Genomic DNA, 15,000 nt, shown 5'->3' on the forward strand with positions numbered 1-15,000 from the left:
TTATGTTAGATCCACTATGGACGGGTCTCTCACTATTATGTTAGATCCACTATGGACTGGACTCTCACACTATTATGTTAGATCCACTATGGACTGGACTCTCACACTATTATGTTAGATCCACCATGGACGGGACTCTCACTATTATGTTAGATCCACTATGGACTGGACACTCATACTATTATGTTACATCCACTATGGACGGGACTCTCACTATTATGTTAGATCCACTATGGGACTGGACTCTCACTATTATGTTAGATCCACTATGGACTGGACACTCATACTATTATGTTAGATCCACTATGGACACGACTCTCACTATTATGTTAGATCCACTATGGACTGGACTCTCACTATTATGTTAGATCCACTATGGACACGACTCTCACTATTATGTTAGATCCACTATGGACTGGACTCTCACTATTATGTTAGATCCACTATGGACACGACTCTCACTATTATGTTAGATCCACTATGGACTGGACTCTCACTATTATGTTAGATCCACTATGGACACGACTCTCACTATTATGTTAGATCCACTATGGACTGGACTCTCACACTATTATGTTAGATTCACTATGGACGGGTCTCTCACTATTATGTTAGATCCACTATGGACTGACTCTCACACTATTATGTTAGATCCACTATGGACTGGACTCTCACACTATTATGTTAGATCCACCATGGACGGGACTCTCACTATTATGTTAGATCCACTATGGACTGGACACTCATACTATTATGTTAGATCCACTATGGACGGGACTCTCACTATTATGTTAGATCCACTATGGACTGGACTCTCACTATTATGTTAGATCCACTATGGACTGGACACTCATACTATTATGTTAGATCCACTATGGACACGACTCTCACTATTATGTTAGATCCACTATGGACTGGACTCTCACTATTATGTTAGATCCACTATGGACACGACTCTCACTATTATGTTAGATCCACTATGGACTGGACTCTCACTATTATGTTAGATCCACTATGGACACGAATCTCACTATTATGTTAGATCCACTATGGACTGGACTCTCACTATTATGTTAGATCCACTATGGACACGACTCTCACTATTATGTTAGATCCACTATGGACTGGACTCTCACTATTATGTTAGATCCACTATGGACACGACTCTCACTATTATGTTAGATCCACTATGGACACGAATCTCACTATTATGTTAGATCCACTATGGACTGGACTCTCACTATTATGTTAGATCCACTATGGACACGACTCTCACTATTATGTTAGATCCACTATGGACTGGACTCTCACACTATTATGTTAGATCCACTATGGACTGGACTCTCACACTATTATGTTAGATCCACCATGGACGGGACTCTCACTATTATGTTAGATCCACTATGGGACTGGACACTCATACTATTATGTTAGATCCACTATGGACGGGGACTCTCACTATTATGTTAGATCCACTATGGACTGGACTCTCACTATTATGTTAGATCCACTATGGACTGGACACTCATACTATTATGTTAGATCCACTATGGACACGACTCTCACTATTATGTTAGATCCACTATGGACTGGACTCTCACTATTATGTTAGATCCACTATGGACACGACTCTCACTATTATGTTAGATCCACTATGGACTGGACTCCCACTATTATGTAGATCCACTATGGACACGACTCTCACTATTATGTTAGATCCACTATGGACTGGGACTCTCACTATTATGTTAGATCCACTATGGACACGACTCTCACTATTATGTTAGATCCACTATGGACTGGACTCTCACACTATTATGTTAGATCCACTATGGACGGGTCTCTCACTATTATGTTAGATCCACTATGGACTGGACTCTCACACTATTATGTTAGATCCACTATGGACTGGACTCTCACACTATTATGTTAGATCCACCATGGACGGGACTCTCACTATTATGTTAGATCCACTATGGACTGGACACTCATACTATTATGTTAGATCCACTATGGACGGGACTCTCACTATTATGTTAGATCCACTATGGACTGGACTCTCACTATTATGTTAGATCCACTATGGACTGGACACTCATACTATTATGTTAGATTCACTATGGACACGACTCTCACTATTATGTTAGATCCACTATGGACTGGACTCTCACTATTATGTTAGATCCACTATGGACACGACTCTCACTATTATGTTAGATCCACTATGGACTGGACTCTCACTATTATGTTAGATCCACTATGGACACGACTCTCACTATTATGTTAGATCCACTATGGACTGGACTCTCACTATTATGTTAGATCCACTATGGACACGACTCTCACTATTATGTTAGATCCACTATGGACTGGACTCTCACACTATTATGTTAGATCCACTATGGACGGGTCTCTCACTATTATGTTAGATCCACTATGGACTGGACTCTCACACTATTATGTTAGATCCACTATGGACTGGACTCTCACACTATTATGTTAGATCCACCATGGACGGGACTCTCACTATTATGTTAGATCCACTATGGACTGGACACTCATACTATTATGTTAGATCCACTATGGACGGGACTCTCACTATTATGTTAGATCCACTATGGACTGGACTCTCACTATTATGTTAGATCCACTATGGGACTGGACACTCATACTATTATGTTAGATCCACTATGGACACGACTCTCACTATTATGTTAGATCCACTATGGACTGGACTCTCACTATTATGTTAGATCCACTATGGACACGACTCTCACTATTATGTTAGATCCACTATGGACTGGACTCTCACTATTATGTTTAGATCCACTATGGACACGAATCTCACTATTATGTTAGATCCACTATGGACTGGACTCTCACTATTATGTTAGATCCACTATGGACACGACTCTCACTATTATGTTAGATCCACTATGGACTGGACTCTCACTATTATGTTAGATCCACTATGGACACGACTCTCACTATTATGTTAGATCCACTATGGACACGAATCTCACTATTATGTTAGATCCACTATGGACTGGACTCTCACTATTATGTTAGATCCACTATGGACACGACTCTCACTATTATGTTAGATCCACTATGGACTGGACTCTCACACTATTATGTTAGATCCACTATGGACTGGACTCTCACACTATTATGTTAGATCCACCATGGACGGGACTCTCACTATTATGTTAGATCCACTATGGACTGGACACTCATACTATTATGTTAGATCCCCTATGGACGGGACTCTCACTATTATGTTAGATCCACTATGGACTGGACTCTCACTATTATGTTAGATCCACTATGGACTGGACACTCATACTATTATGTTAGATCCACTATGGACACGACTCTCACTATTATGTTAGATCCACTATGGACTGGACTCTCACTATTATGTTAGATCCACTATGGACACGACTCTCACTATTATGTTAGATCCACTATGGACTGGACTCTCACTATTATGTTAGATCCACTATGGACACGACTCTCACTATTATGTTAGATCCACTATGGACTGGACTCTCACTATTATGTTAGATCCACTATGGACACGACTCTCACTATTATGTTAGATCCACTATGGACTGGACTCTCACACTATTATGTTAGATCCACTATGGACGGGTCTCTCACTATTATGTTAGATCCACTATGGACTGGACTCTCACACTATTATGTTAGATCCACTATGGACTGGACTCTCACACTATTATGTTAGATCCACCATGGACGGGACTCTCACTATTATGTTAGATCCACTATGGACTGGACACTCATACTATTATGTTAGATCCACTATGGACGGGACTCTCACTATTATGTTAGATCCACTATGGACTGGACTCTCACTATTATGTTAGATCCACTATGGACTGGGACACTCATACTATTATGTTAGATCCACTATGGACACGACTCTCACTATTATGTTAGATCCACTATGGACTGGACTCTCACTATTATGTTAGATCCACTATGGACACGACTCTCACTATTATGTTAGATCCACTATGGACTGGACTCTCACTATTATGTTAGATCCACTATGGACACGACTCTCACTATTATGTTAGATCCACTATGGACACGAATCTCACTATTATGTTAGATCCACTATGGACTAGACTCTCACTATTATGTTAGATCCACTTATGGACACGACTCTCACTATTATGTTAGATCCACTATGGACCGGACTCTCACTATTATGTTAGATCCACTATGGACACGACTCTCACTATTATGTTAGATCCACTATGGACTGGACTCTCACTATTATGTTAGATCCACTATGGACACGACTCTCACTATTATGTTAGATCCACTATGGACTGGACTCTCACACTATTATGTTAGATCCACTATGGACGGGTCTCTCACTATTATGTTCGATCCACTATGGACTGGACTCTCACACTATTATGTTAGATCCACTATGGACTGGACTCTCACACTATTATGTTAGATCCACCATGGACGGGACTCTCACTATTATGTTAGATCCACTATGGACTGGACACTCATACTATTATGTTAGATCCACTATGGACGGGACTCTCACTATTATGTTAGATCCACTATGGACTGGACTCTCACTATTATGTTAGATCCACTATGGACTGGACACTCATACTATTATGTTAGATCCACTATGGACTGGACTCACACTATTATGTTAGATCCACTTTGGACTGGACTCTCACTATTATGTTAGATCCACTATGGACTGGACACTCATACTATTATGTTAGATCCACTATGGACAGGACTCTCACACTATTATGTTAGATCCACAATGGACTGGACTCTCACTATTATGTTAGATCCTATATGGACTGGACTCACACTATTATGTTAGATCTACTATGGACTGGACTCTCACACTATTATGTTAGATCCACTATGGACTGGACTCTCACTATTATGTTAGATCCACTATGGACTGGACTCACACTATTATATTAGATCCACTATGGACTGGACTCACACTATTATGTTAGATCCACTATGGACTGGACTCTCACTATTATGTTAGATCCACTATGGACTGGACACTCATACTATTATGTTAGATCCACTATGGACTGGACTCTCACTATTATGTTAGATCCACTATGGACTGGACTCTCACACTATTATGTTAGATCCACTATGGACTGGACACTCATACTATTATGTTAGATCCACTATGGACTGGACTCTCACTATTATGTTAGATCCACTATGGACTGGACTCTCACACTATTATGTTAGATCCACAATGGACTGGACTCTCACTATTATGTTAGATCCACTATGGACTGGACTCACACTATTATGTTAGATCTACTATGGACTGGACTCTCACACTATTATGTTAGATCCACTATGGACTGGACTCTCACACTATTATGTTAGATCCACTATGGACGGGACTCTCACTATTATGTTAGATCCACTATGGACTGGACTCTCAAACTATTATGTTAGATCCACTATGGACGGGACTCTCACTATTATGTTAGATCCACTATGGACTGGACTCTCACTATTATGTTAGATCCACTATGGACTGGACACTCATACTATTATGTTAGATCCACTATGGACTGGACTCTCACTATTATGTTAGATCCACTATGGACTGGACTCTCACACTATTATGTTAGATCCACTATGGACTGGACTCTCACTATTATGTTAGATCCACTATGGACTGGACTCTCACTATTATGTTAGATCCACTATGGACTGGACTCACACTATTATATTAGATCCACTATGGACTGGACTCTCATACTATTATGTTAGATCTACTATGGACTGGACTCTCACAATTATGTTAGATCCACTATGGACTGGACTCTCATACTATTATGTTAGATCCACTATGGACTGGACTCACGCTATTATGTTAGATCCACTATGGACTGGACTCTCACTATTATGTTAGATCCACTATGGACTGGACTCTCACTATTATGTTAGATCCACTATGGACTGGACTCTCACACTATTATGTTAGATCCACTATGGACTGGACTCTCACTATTATGTTAGATCCACTATGGACTGGACTCTCACACTATTATGTTAGATCCACTATGGACTGGACACTCACACTATTATGTTAGATCCACTATGGACTGGACTCTCACACTATTATGTTAGATCCACTATGGACTGGACTCTCACACTATTATGTTAGATCCACTATGGACTGGACTCTCACTATTATGTTAGATCCACTATGGACTGGACTCTCACTATTATGTTAGATCCACTATGGACTGGACTCTCACACTATTATGTTAGATCTTCTATGGACTGGACTCTCACACTATTATGTTAGATCCACTATGGACTGGACTCTCACACGATTATGTTAGATCCACTATGGACTGGACTCAAACACTATTATGTTAGATCTTCTATGGACTGGACTCTCACACTATTATGTTAGATCCACTATGGACTGGACTCTCACTATTTTGTTAGATCCACTATGGACTGGACACTCACACTATTATGTTAGCTCCACTATGGACTGGACTCTCACACTATTATGTTAGATCCACTATGGACTGGACTCTCACACTATTATGTTAGATCCACTATGGACTGGACTCTCACTATTATGTTAGATCCACTATGGACACGACTCTCACTATTATGTTAGATCCACTATGGACTGGACTCTCACACTATTATGTTAGATCCACTATGGACTGGACTCTCACTATTATGTTAGATCCACTATGGACTGGACTCTCACACTATTATGTTAGATCTTCTATGGACTGGACTCTCACACTATTATGTTAGATCCACTATGGACTGGACTCTCACACTATTATGTTAGATCCACTATGGACTGGACTCTCACACTATTATGTTCGATCTTCTATGGACTGGACTCTCACACTATTATGTTAGATCCACTATGGACTGGACTCTCACTATTATGTTAGATCCAATATGGACTGGACACTCACACTATTATGTTAGCTCCACTATGGACTGGACTCTCACACTATTATGTTAGATCCACTATGGACTGGACTCTCACACTATTATGTTAGATCCACTATGGACTGGACTCTCACTATTATGTTAGATCCACTATGGACTGGACTCTCACTATTATGTTAGATCCACTATGGACTGGACTCTCACACTATTATGTTAGATCCACTATGGACTGGACTCTCTCACTATTATGTTAGATCCACTATGGACTGGACTCTCTCACTATTATGTTAGATCCACTATGGACTGGACTGTGCAACTTTGCAACCCTAGGGACTAGGGTTGCAAAATTCCGGGAATATTCAAAGTTGGAAACTTTACATGGGAATTAACGGGAATTAAGTTAAAGTTAAAGTTAAGTTCAAGTTAAATAATGGGAAATTAATGGGAATAAACATTGAATGCAACATGCTCGATCTTGCAGCATGATTATTAGCTAAAACAACCTGATTTAATGCAAATTCAGTAGAATTTCAACCCTGTACTGTGCATTCCTCCACCACATGCACAGATCATTCCCAGCATGCTACACACTACAGCAGGGCTATTGAGGCTATTTGAGCTACGTCGAAAATTCCACAAAGACGCAGCAAAATATAGACAAGTGCCCGATAATATATCATTATTGTACTTCCGGGGATATTCAAAGTTGGAAACTTTCCATGGGAATGAACGGGAATTAATGAGAAATTAATGGGAATAAACATTGAATGCAACATGCACGATCTTGCAGCATGATTATTGATTATTGAACCTGATTTAATGCGAATTCAGTAGAATTTCAACCCTTCACTGTGCATTCCTCCATCTATACTTGCCAACCTTGAGACCTCCGACTGTGGAGATGGGGGGGGGGGGGGGCGGGGTTGAGGTGGGCGGGGTTGGCGGGAGTGGATATATATATATATATATATATATATATATATATTATATATATATATATATATATATATATATATATATATATATATAATATATATATATATATTATATATATATATATATATATATATATATATATATATGTCTTAATTAGATTATCCAAAAAATAGTGCTCGATACCGTGGTAGAGCGTAATATGTATGTGTGGGAAAAAAATCACAAGACTATTTCATCTCTACAGGCCTGTTTCATGAGGGATTTCCTCAATCCTCAGGAGAAAATCTCCTGAGGATTGAGGAAATCCCTCATGAAACAGGCCTGTAGAGATGAAATAGTCTTGTGATTTTTTTCCCACACATACATATATATATATATATATATATATATATATATATATATATATATATATATATATATATATATATATATATATATATATATATATATATATATATATATATATATATATATATATATATATCATACTTGCCAACCTTGAGACCTCCAATATCGGGAGGTGGTGGTTGGGGGCGGGGGGTGTGGTTGGGGGCATGGTTATTTACAGCTAGAATTCACCAACTCGAGTATTTCATATATATTTCATATATATATATATATATATATATATATATATATATATATATATATATATATATATATATATATATATATATATATATATATATATATATATATGTATGAAATACTTGCCTTTCAGTGAATTCTAGCTATATATATATATATATATATATATATATATATATATATATATATATATATATATATATATATATATATATATATATATATATATATATTTTTTTTTTTTTATTTACATAAAAGAAATACTTGAATTTCAGTGTTCCGGTGGCTATCCAATTAGATGGCAGTATTGTCCTGTTTAACTTCTCCGTTCATGATGAGTATATCATTCGGCCACCGTGTTCAATGGAGAAGTCTGTTCTACATATTTACAGGCAACATACACCTTCGCCTTCGAACTGTCCTGGATGACTGAAATTCTTGTTTCCATTCGTTTGAATTCGTTAGGCAAGCTGTTTATATTGTGGGAAAGCGGACGTGAGAACAGGCTGTCCCCACTCAGTCTCAGGTCCGCATTGAGCTGGAGGGGGCGTGGCCTCCAGCTCCGGCTGAATACCGGGAGTTTGTCGGGAGAAAATCTCTGCCGGGAGGTTGTCGGGAGAGGCGCTGAATACCGGGATTCTCCGCTAAAAATGGGAGGGTTGGCAAGTATGATATATATATATATATATATATATATATATATATATATATATATATATATATATATATATATATATATATGTATATGTATATAATAAATCATAGAGCTTTACTTCCCCCTTGTGGTTCTGTGCCGTCACAACTCCTTCCAGCATACGTAACAGTTTCAATGTCTTGTGCCTGCTGGGAAATATTTTTAAGGCTGAAATCGGGTGAAGTTGGGGTTTCGTCTATTTACATTCAATAGATTGATCAAGATAATGTTATTTTGTAAACAACATCAGACATTTACTTTTCAAAAGGCGTTTTTAAGCGGCCCAGAGGAGCTTTTGTAACCCGTAGCCTGTTTCTGAAAAGTTTTTATCATTTTTTCATACAACTAACAATATATTTTTCAGAATCGTGTTGAATTGAAAACTGTTTCCGAATCAAATCGGAGCGTAATGGACTAACGAGGTGCCCGAAGATTCTATTGAAGGTGCGTTTACTGTACCTTGAGCTGCGATGAATTTCTTCTTCTGCTTGAAGCCCTGCACAACACAGCGCATGGTTAGCGGACGCCGGACGCGGAAATGAGTTAGCACAGGGGTGTCAAACGTAAGGTATAATGGTAAAATCCCGGCACGATAACTTCAAAATAAAGACAACTGCAGATTGTTTTCTTTGTTTAAAAATAGACCAAGCACATTCTGAAAATGTACAAATCATAATGTTGTTGTTTTTTACACTTACTATAGTATTTTACCTTTATTCGTCGTTATTTATACTTTCTGAATAAATTGGTGTTCATTTTCAATCTATCAAGATAAAAAAAAGAATATAAAAATCAAATTACAGTATGTTATTTGTGTAGTTTGATCGTTTTCCTCGACTGATGCACTAACATCATGTGGTTTATTTATTTACATATGTATTACATCTACATAAATACAAAGAATTGCTATTGCGACATCTAGTGGACACATTTAGAACAGCAGTTTCTTTCATTCCAAAATTTCGGCTCATTTTTATACTTAGCGAACTCGCCCCGAACTAGGCCCGTCATTTTTGAACGAAAGAAACAGCTGTTCCAAATGTGTCCACTAGATGTCACAAAAATAAACCACATAATCTTAAGACTTATCTCTTCTCGTTGGCTTTTAACCTGAGCTGAGCCCGCCCACTAGGCCACCATTTAGATCGGATGAGAGTGCGGAAATACGACCACATCACACCAATTCTCAAATCCCTTCACCGGCTTCCTGTTCCACTCAGGATTGAATACAAAGTCACCCTACTAACCCACCAGTGCCTCCATGGAAATGCCCCCCCTCTACCTCGAAGAACTGCTCACCCCCAAATCCTCCACACGACACCTCCGCTCCGGACAGGCTAACCTCCTCCAACCTCAGAGGAAAAAGCTACGAACAATGGGAGACCGGGCTTTCTGCTCCGCCGCTCCCAGTCTGTGGAACGCTCTCCCTGACCACCTGAGGGCACCACAGACCGTGGATGCTTTTAAAAAAGGCTTAAAAACCATTGTTTTTAAAAAGCCTTTTTTTTTTTTTTTAGATATATGCATACTAGTTCTAGCTATTAGGCTGTCCTAGTTTTTATTTGTATTTATTTTTGTTTTTGTTAATACACTCTAGCACTTTGAGGTTGTTTGTTCAATGTAAAGTGCTTTTTACAAATACAATCTATTATTATTATTATTATTATTATTTCTAGTCCCCCCCTTTGCTTTAGTTTTTTTTTTTCAACTTGTCGCACTTTTATTATTTCATTATTTTTATCTTGCAATTTTACTTTTTATTCTAACCCTTTCACCGTATTTCTTTTGCACTATCTTGTTTAGCTTATGCATTGTTTATGTTCTTTTTTTTTGTTTGTTTTTGTTTTTCGCTCTTTGCTTTTTAACCCTTAAAGCACTTTGGGCCAATTTAAATTTTTTTGTAAATATATAAATATATATATAAATAAAGTTGCCTTGCCTTGCCTTACCGTAAAAAAGATAAACCATATAATTTTAGTGCATCAGTCAAGGAAAACGCTCAAACTACATAAATAACATCCTGTAATTTGATTTTTATATTCTTTTTTTAATCTTAATAGCTTGAAAATTAACACCAATGAGTTGACTGACGAACATTATCACATACTTTAAGTGTATAAGTGTAAAAAAAAACAACATTATGATTTGTACATTTTCAGCATGTGCTTGTTTTAATTTTTCAAACAAAGAAAACAATCTGAATTTTTTTGTATTTTTTATATTTTTTTGTATTTTTTAAAATCTATTTGTATTTTTTTGTATTTTTTTGTATTTTTAAGTTATCGTGCCGTGATTTTACCAGTCCGGCCCACTCGGGAGTAGACTTTTCTCCATGTTAAAAAGTACCAATGATTGTCACACACACACGAGGTGTGGCAAAAATATTCTCTGCATTTGACCCATCACCCTTGATCACCCCCCTGGGAGGTGAGGGGAGCAGTGAGCAGCAGCGGTGGCCGCACCCGAGAATCATTTTTTTGGTGATATAACCCCCAATTCCAACCCTTGATGCTGAGTGCCAAGCAGGGCGGTAATGGCTCCCATTTTTATAGTCTTTGGTATGACTCACAACTCTAACCACTAGGCCACTGAGTAGGTTAGGGTTAATCTAAAATGATTATGATCTAAAATGAGTTTGACACCCCTGAATCGGCATGACCAGGACGTACGTCGATGTAAGAGGCGTTGATGTAGTCCGAGCACGGGCGTCCGATATGGCTGCCGAGCAGCACCCTGGAATGGTCGTCTGCAGGAGAGACAAGGACACGGTGTCACCTTGGCGACCGAGGTCTAAGTTGTGCGTGCGGTCCTCACATGGCAAGATGTTGGGGTATCTGTTCTTGTCCCTGTTGTGCTCCTTGCTGGCCTCCTCCACGGTGCCGTGGGGGTGGTAACACGGCAGCGACTGCAACGACAAAAGGATAGGATAGGATAGGACTTTATTGTCATTGCACAAGTACAACGAGACTATGTTTTCAGCACAAACCCGTTCAAGATTAGACAAACAAACAGTGTACAGTGTAGTCTAGACTGGGCTCCCAAGGGGGCTCAGTCTGGAGTGGGGAAAAACCTCCATACCATGCACACATAAACATGTTACATTTAATCACGACAACTCGCAACAGAGGGTTGGGGAGTTGGGGCCCTGGAGGTCGACTGCTGCTATGAAGCCCTGCCAGCCGTCCATCACCCCGAGGGGAATCAAGCGGTGGTGAAGGCGTGGGGTGGGGGACTCACGTTGAACTCCTCGCGGAAGAGCTTGCCGTCGTCGGCCGAGCGCAGGCGGTACTCCTCCTCCAGCGAGTCCAAGGGGATGGGGAAGTACCTCTTGGAGGGCGAGGGCGACCTGGGCAGGAGGACCACTCTCTGCTCTCCTGTGTTTGAAAGGGGATATACAGGGCGGTCAGAAGGGGCTAATGACCCAGGGACCATTACCAACCAGCCGGGCGGCCGTTAAAGGCCTACTGAAACCAACTACTACCGACCACGCAGTCTGATAGTTTATATATCAATGATGAAATCTTAACATTGCAACGCATGCCAATACGGCCGGGTTAACTTATAAAGTGCAATTTTAAATTTCCCGCCACACTTTCGCTTGAAAACGTCTATGTATGATGACGTATGCGCGTGACGTAGCCAGTAGAACAGAGGTATGGCTCCCCCATTGAAGCCAATACAATATAGCTCTGTTTTCATGTCATTATTCCACAGTATTCTGGACATCTGTGTTGGTGAATCGGTTGCAATTTGTTCATTGCATTATGGAGAAAGAAGCTGAGCAAGCAAAGAAGAAAGTTGTCGGTGCGAAGCGGAGTATTTTGCGAGGGAAGTCAGCAACACAACACAGCCGGTGTTTCATTGTTTACATTCCCGAAAGATGCAGTCAAGATGGAAGAACTCGGACAACAGAGACTCTTACCAGGAGGACTTTGACTTCGATACACAGACGCCAGCAGAGAACTGGGACAACACAGACTCTTACCAGGATTACTGTGATTTGGATACACAGACGCAGACGCGGTACCGTGAGTACGCAGCTGCGCTTCCAAACATTTGATCGCTTGCCCGTACGTGCGTGTCACGTACGCAACTTTGGGTAAATATATATGCTTTATGAACCTTGGGTTAGGTGAACGGTCCTTTGGGCTGAGTGATTGTGTGTGTTGTGCAGGTGTTTGAATTGTATTGGCGGGTTATATGGATGGGATAGCTCCTAGCTATAGCTAGGAGCTAGGAGCTAGCATAACAAACACCTAGGTGTTTTTATGCGGGATTAATTTGTGGCATATTAAATATAAGCCTGGTTGTGTTGTGGCTAATAGAGTATATATATGTCTTGTGTTTATTTACTGTTGTAGTCATTCCCAGCTGAATATCAGGTCCCACCCGCGCGCTTCCAAACATTTAAATAATAATCGCTTGCACGTACGTGCGTGTCATGTACGTAACTTTGGGTAAATATATAAGCTTTATGAACCTTGGGTTAGGTGAACCGTCCTTTGGGCTTGTTGTGTTGTGGCTAATAGAGTATATATATGTCTTGTGTTTATTTACTGTTGTAGTCATTCCCAGCTAAATATCAAGGTCCCACCCGCCTCTCACAGCATCTTCCCTATCTGAATCGCTTCCACTCCCCGCTAGTCCTTCACTCTCACTTTCCTCATCCACAAATCTTTCATCCTCGCTCAAATTAATGGGGAAATCGTCACTTTCTCGGTCCGAATCGCTCTCACTTCTGGCCGCCATCACTGTAAACAATAGGGAACTCTGCGGAAATGTACAACTGACTACGTCACGCTACTTCCGGTAGGGGCATGGCTTTTTTTTGTCAGATACCAAAAGTTGCAAACTTTATCGTCGATGTTCTCTACTAAATCCTTTCAGCAAAAATATGGCAATAACGCGAAATGATCAAGTATGACACATAGAATAGATCTGCTATCCCCGTTTAAATAAAAAAAAATTCCACTCCTGTGGATCCACGACAGGAATGATTTCTCCGCTCATAAACCCGCGGTCGCCTTGGACCGTGTGAAAACTCCCAAAATTTCCGTTTATTTATATATATAATTTTGTCCACTTAAAAGGACGAGTCCCCTTTTTACTGTTTGTCGCAGTTAAGTAAATGCTTAGGACGGAGGTTTCCGAGCTTCTTCCACCAAGTATACAACATAAAGTAGCAAGAAACACGTCAATAATGAATTAAGCAAAACATGTTCTAGAGCAGTGTTTTTCAACCTTTTTTTGAGCCAAGGCGCATTTTTTGCGTTGAAAAAAATCCAGAGGCACACCACCAGCAGAAATCATTAAAAAACGAAACTCGGTTGACAGTAAAAAGTCGTCGCCGCAATTGTTGGATATGACTTTAAAGCATAACCAAGCAAGCATCACTATAGCTCTTCTCTCAAAGTAGGTGTACTGTCACCACCTCTCACATCACACCCTGACTTATTTGGACTTTTTTGCTGTTTTCCTGTGTGTAGTGTTTTACTTCTTGTCTTGCGCTCCTATTTTCTCTTTTTTTGGTATTTTCCTGTAGCAGTTTCATGTCTTCCTTTAAGCGATATTTCCCGCCTCTACTTTGTTTTAGCAATCAAGAAGATTTTAGTTGTTTTTAATCCTTCTTTGTGGGGACATTGTTGATTGTCACGTCATGTTCGGATGTACTTTGTGGACGCCGTCTTTGCTCCACAGTAAGTCTTTGCTGTCGTCCAGCATTCTGTTTTGGTTTACTTTGTAGCCAGTTCAGTTTTAGTTTCGTTCTGCATAGCCTTCCCTAAGCTTCAATGCCTTTTCTT

The 15,000-nt window shown here is 39.7% G+C and overlaps 1 protein-coding gene across 1 annotated transcript in view; it reads right to left on the reverse strand.

The window, feature by feature from the left end:
• The window catches only part of LOC133657019 (receptor-type tyrosine-protein phosphatase epsilon-like), a 67,654-nt gene that overhangs the window by 32,107 nt on the left and 20,547 nt on the right, over nucleotides 1-15,000 (reverse strand). The window contains exons 5-8 of the mRNA XM_062057898.1: nucleotides 12,437-12,573; nucleotides 12,014-12,104; nucleotides 11,869-11,945; nucleotides 9,659-9,695 (exon numbers count right to left, since the gene is read on the reverse strand). Coding sequence (XP_061913882.1) covers nucleotides 9,659-9,695; nucleotides 11,869-11,945; nucleotides 12,014-12,104; nucleotides 12,437-12,573 — 342 coding nt within the window. The remainder of the gene's footprint in view (nucleotides 1-9,658; nucleotides 9,696-11,868; nucleotides 11,946-12,013; nucleotides 12,105-12,436; nucleotides 12,574-15,000) is intronic.

The sequence above is a fragment of the Entelurus aequoreus genome, linkage group LG09 (genome assembly GCF_033978785.1).
Source record: "Entelurus aequoreus isolate RoL-2023_Sb linkage group LG09, RoL_Eaeq_v1.1, whole genome shotgun sequence".
Classification (NCBI taxonomy): domain Eukaryota; kingdom Metazoa; phylum Chordata; class Actinopteri; order Syngnathiformes; family Syngnathidae; genus Entelurus; species Entelurus aequoreus.